General features: G+C 37.6%; 1 protein-coding gene across 1 annotated transcript in view; it reads left to right on the forward strand.

The window, feature by feature from the left end:
• The window catches only part of VEPH1 (ventricular zone expressed PH domain containing 1), an 89,061-nt gene that overhangs the window by 41,559 nt on the left and 41,502 nt on the right, over window positions 1-6,000 (forward strand). The window contains exon 8 of the mRNA XM_085304067.1: window positions 595-989. Coding sequence (XP_085160193.1) covers window positions 595-989 — 395 coding nt within the window. The remainder of the gene's footprint in view (window positions 1-594; window positions 990-6,000) is intronic.

Consider the following 6,000-nt stretch of genomic DNA (forward strand, 5'->3'; position numbering starts at 1 on the left):
AGAAGAAAGGACACTGAGAAAAGAGGGGTGAGGAGAAATGCCTTTCAGTGGATTTTCATCAGTGCCTAGCGCTTTACTTAGCCATTTAAACCCATGTAAATAAAAAGTTCTTAATCACTTCACTTATAGCCTTCCAACTCACTACACAGAGACTTTAATTTTATGCTCAGTATATAAGTAGAAGAGAATTGGAGGCTGAATCCTGGCTCAGGTTAAGTTCAGTTAAATCGCTGCTGGATGGCATTTTTATGATGTGATCAATAAAGCCTACACTCCAGTGCTGTATTTATAAGTTCCCTATAGATAAGTTGACTGGTTCCTTCCATGGCATACAGATATTGTGATATATGGGTATTATTTGGTTTCATTTGCTTGTTAAATCTGTGGTTTGAGATCTGCTATAGGAAAAGCGTATTTATCAAAAGGTATTTACCTCTAGCTAAATTAGCCCCGAATTCTGCTTTCTGGAACAGCTGTATAGATGTAACTTGGGAGAGCACATGTTCAGATGACTTTCCTGTCTGATTGCTCAGCATGTTTTGTTCTATGTTACCTCTGTTGCAAAATATTGTTCCTTTCCTTAATGCTTTCCAGATCCAAAAGTCTTGCTTTGCATGCAGTCCGCATGAAGGTGGTAAACTCAGACAACGGACAAGACCAAGAGAATGGGGACATAAGTGCTGGTATCTCCTTTACTGAGATCTACGTTAGCCAAGAAAATGATAAATTGCCTTTTAGTGTTGACACTGAAGAAATGCAACTGGGAAATTCTTTGGTTTCTCACCAAAGTATCGATTACACAGAATCAGAAAATCTGCCAGAATCTGCTAAAGAAAAGGTCCATGAAGGAAGTACAGAGACAATAAAGAATCCTATGGAATACCAGGATAAGCTCTACATGCACTTAAAGGAAAACCTGAGTAAAGTGAAAGCATATGTCATGGAAATGGGGAAGAAAATTCCTATCCCTGATCAGTGTATTATTGAAGGTAAGAAGTCTGGAATTTTTAGATTAGAAGAACTTTAACACAACGGTGAAAGTCATATCACAGAATTCAGTCAAATGGGCAGCCAAGATCCTCTAGCACAGAGCTCATGGTTGGGGAGGAACATTATTTTTATACAAAAATACCACTTATRAATGGCAGTATTTTAAAACCTTTCAAAACTTTTGTTCTTCTTCTTCAGAGACATAGTGCAGCCTTACATATCCCAGACTACCCTGAAAGTGATTGCGATGATTGTTCTTTGGCTGTTGTACAGGGAGGCAAAACAGAACTCTCCAGAAAAGAGCATGACCTGTCAAAAAGTGAGCTAAAGAGCCGTATTTGTTAGCTAGCATTGTGAAAACTTGTGGGGCATGTCTACAGGTCAGATGCAAAAGGGGAATGTGCCCTTTCTGCCTTTCTCCTTCTGCCTATGAGCCAGCTCCAGGTCTATGTTAAATGGTCCTGGAAAGTTGGAATGCAGTAGAATACACGTATCATGGTTTGTACTTGACCATGTTAGACATATGTGCGAATGCAGAGAGGAATTTATAGTACGTGCTAATACTTAAGCCTCCTTCTTCACCTGTTGGGTTGGTCTACCAGCTCTGGGTCTCCTTCATTAACATGACATTATTGAACAGTTAACCTTCAAGACAGTTGACTTACACCAGAGATGATGCAGGTCAAGAATCTCAGTTCAGCGTATTCCAGGCCTGATAAAAAAAAAGCTCCTTGAAGACAACAGAATGAGAAGCCTGGTGCTCTATTTTGGGTTGGAGCATGCCTCACTGCTTTTCTGAGATTATTTTAATGTCTTTCGCTTTCGTAAGGGTGGATACTTGTTTTCAAGTATGTGAAAGCTTACTATGTGGAACTGCAAGATAGATCTTTGTTACTCTATGTCAAAGTAAAATTATTTAGTTTGGGTTGTGAGATTCTTGCTGACACTGAGCAGCAGTGACTTACTTTAACATGAATCTATGTGCATCTAACCTCTTGGTGGTAGATGTGAGTGATTTATAGCCCAACAATTCGAGGCTCACATAAAGAGTGGCTGAATCAAAGAATTAAATTAATTTCCAGGCACTCAGAATGTCATCTCTTAGGAACTGATTTTATGTAGTATTACATCCATCAAGTATCTTACTGTCTGTTTAATTTTTCAGTGATCAAGAAATTGAAAAGCAGTTCTCACCCATAAAGAGATAATACATTTATAGAGAGATGTATTTTAAAGCTTGTGTTTGTACAGAAATTTCTGAGAAAAATCTCAAGGGCCAATTTTATAATTGGAAATAGCTGTTTGGTACAATTAGGAGTATAACTTTTGCATCATAAAATTACAGGGGAAATTGGAGAGTGAATAATATGGCTTGAAGAGCTGATTGCCATGTTCTTGCATAAATTGAACATAATGTGCTGAATATTTTTAAATATATTGCTCAATTCTCTTTCTAAAATACCTATATGATCATATTATAAGCATGTAGATATTTCAAAATTTATTCAAACTATTGTAATTTCCTGGAAGTTCTCAACAGACATTCTTAAGGAAATTCTTTGAGTAGGGACACATGTGCAGAATGCAAAATTTATGTGACTCATTCTGAATGCACTCAGAGAAATGCAGTCCATCTCATTACACAGGGAACAGCTTTGTTAGTATTTCAGATATTACACACACCAGTCAATCAAAAGCTTGGCAGTTATTGGACTTCTGTGATTCCTGCACACCACCAAGGCTCGTTCAAATGTATCTGCTTTCCTTTTGAAAGAAGATGTTTAGAAAATACAAAGGTATTTAAAAATGTATGTAGGTGGCTAATTTTATGTAGGTGATATAGGGATTTTTTTAATTGAAAATCTAATATGTAAAAGATGGAGTGGGAAATAGGCACTTCAGAGCAAACTCCCATCCTGAAATAGAATAGTTGAAAGAAAGAATGAGTAGATATGTTGCAAGAAAATAGTGCTGCAGGCTGTAATAATGGAGAGTCCAGATTTACCAAAATACCACCTAGTCATGCCTTTCCTGGGCTTTTAAAATGCAGCTTATATGCACATCAACAGAGTGAGTGTAAGCTGTAAGAATTTCTAATTAATAATGGGCCAAATTCTGTTCAGTTCGCTTACACAGGATTTGGAATCATGCCTGTATTTTTAATGCTGAAGTTATCTAAGCTTTGGGCAGACTATCTGTGAACATGAGGGATTCCTCATCTCTTAAAAATGAGACTGGAAATCATCCATCCTAAAAAGTGTGCTGTGATGACTTATTAACTGGAACAGATGAAACTTGCATGCTTTTTGATACACAAAAAATCAGACCACGTGGCTCCTGTCAGACCTGTGAGTAGAAATTCTAATATATGGAGAGATATATTATATGTGTATCTATCTATCTATCTATCTATATATATATATACACACACACACACATATAGATAGATATAGATATGTATATATAAGAATGAAAACTAGGAATTTGCAGAAGGTTTTCCAGACACTAACTGGTTTACAGAATGACAGGTGACAATCAGTCGAGTGCTCAGTAGCAGACAAAAAAGCAAATGGACAAAATAAGAATTATTAAGGAAAAAAAGGGACATCATTATAACATCATTATTTCATTGTCTACATTCATTGAGGCCTGAATCTTGAAGGACAAAGTAGACCTGTCACAGAGAAGGGTTACAAGGATAATCGGAGACTTCTGTGTGAAGAAAAATGAAATGGACTGGGACTGCACAGTCTGGAAAAGAGATATCTGTAAAATCACAACTGATGTAGAGAAGATTAATTGAGCATGGTACCTCACTGTCCTTCCTAATATAGCTACAAGAAAACATACAATGAAGTTGTCAAGAAGCAAGTTCAAAATACACAAAATAGGTATCTCTTAACATGAAATTAAATGGCAGGGCTTATTGCTACAGGTCATTATGTTGAAAGGGTACCTGGTTTCAAAAGCGATCAGGCAGATTCTTGGATTAGGTACACTTGAGGGTTATTAAAAGCTGTATCACCTCTGACCCTGGAAATGCCCAAGCTGCATGTCAGTGTGGAAGTACGAGAAGAGCAGAAGGGAAATTATTGCTGTATGTTTATTCTGTTCTTATACTCCTCACTTAAACTTCCCTTTCACTTACCCATTGCTAGCTAGATTCTGGTGGGATTTTGTGACTTGAATCAGAGTTGCCATTCCAGCATTCTTCTATAATATGACCATTGCAGGGCAACTGCTTATGAAGTGACATCATTTTATTTGATCCATTTATATGTTGGAAAACCTGCCCTGCAGGTACTGAAAGAACATTGAAGGATACAGAGGGAAAGAAAGGAGGGTGCTCAGAGGCCAAGGAAACATGAGTTACGAGAAGTATTGAAACTACTGAGTTGCTTAACCTAAAAAGGAGAAAACTGAAAGAGGACATGCTAACAGTTTTCAGTTATGTGCAAAATTGTAAAAGCAACAGCCCATGCTGGACAGGACAAGAAATAATGTTTTCAAATTCAAAGAAAGATTCAGCTTCAACAGTAGAAAAAGCTCTCTAATAGAACTGCAAGGATGCATTGCCAGAGGAGGGTGCGGGGACTTCTAAAAGCATGTTAAACAGAAGTCTGTCAGGGCTAATGTTGGCAAGGCTTATAGGTTTGGCAGATCTAAAGAAGAGTTGGTGGCATAAATAAGTTTGTTTTTTCCAAGTACCTTAGTTGGTTTAGTAGCAGATTTTACTTCTTCTGAACCTTGCCTTACTCAGTCCTTAGACCATCATTCAGCTATACTACTGCTACAACTGGAATGTCGTAGGTATTTACTTATGACTGTGAGCATGGGTAAGGGACAGATCTAATGACCACTTGAGTCCCCTTGCATGTCTTTGATTACATCCCTTGCTCTGTATCATTGTCTGTATTTTGCACAATTTTTTTTTGCTATTGATTCAGACATTTGGTATATATTTCATAGACCTTGCAAAATATTTTTGCCTGATAGGGTGCATTTTGTAGTCTCATTGATTTACAAGCTCATTCAGTGCTGTTTCTCGGTCTCTATGGGCTATAATACTTTTTAATACCATATTTCAAAATCTATATATTATTGAGTCGAGTGTTAGATTTTACAGGTTAAAAACTGAGGGTGGATCTATAGCCAGTGTAAGATGTCAGTCTGCAACAGTTTATTTGAAGGTACCTCTATATACTTTGAAGAATTGACATGTCCTCAGGTGTGTTGTCCCATTTAGATTGTGTGTGCTTCAGGCTGAGGAAGGTTGTGAATTGCATGATGATTATACAGCAGAAGTGCTGTTAAGACTGGGGCTTAGGCTAAAAAAATGGCCAAGCTGAGGGTGTTCTGAAGAACAGACAAGATACACCAGCTTACCAGATGCATGTGAATATTTGCGTAAGTGAGTCTTTTGGCACTAGCACTGCAGATTGATAGAGGATTTAAAAGGAGGCAGAAGGAAGGTATCTGAAACCAAAAAAAATCTTTTTATTGGAGCTTGTTTCAGTTTGGAGCTCACACTTCGTTTCAGTTCTTGTTTAGTTTGAACCAGTTTGCCCAGATTCTCATCTCTACCATACCTTAAGACATCTGAGACATTCTTTTTTGTTTGTCACTTCAGTCCTCTTAATCCTGTGAATCCTTTTCTTGAAAAAATTGCCGCCATATTTGTCAAATGCTTTAGCTTTCATGGAGCTAGGCAAAGTGGTTTTCATCAGTTCATATTTTTTTCACATGGTTTGTGATCTGGTATCTTATCAGTACTTCTGAGATACTGCTGACGGCAGAGGCCCAGAATGGCGTATCTATAATAACTTCCAGAATGCTCCTCAGTTTCATTATTAGTTTTAAGCGTACATTAGGCAGAAATTGCACCACCTCGATGTCTTCGGAATTCTAACGATTATGAAGGAGGACCTATGTTTAAGATCCCTCTGTTGCATTTGCAGTTTCTCCACTGACAGTACAGTGTGCCTTTTAAGAGATCCTTTATTCTTTCTG

The sequence above is a fragment of the Rhea americana genome, unplaced genomic scaffold, assembly GCF_003343005.1.
Source record: "Rhea americana isolate MKP2758 unplaced genomic scaffold, rheAme1 scaffold_202, whole genome shotgun sequence".
Taxonomy (NCBI): domain Eukaryota; kingdom Metazoa; phylum Chordata; class Aves; order Rheiformes; family Rheidae; genus Rhea; species Rhea americana.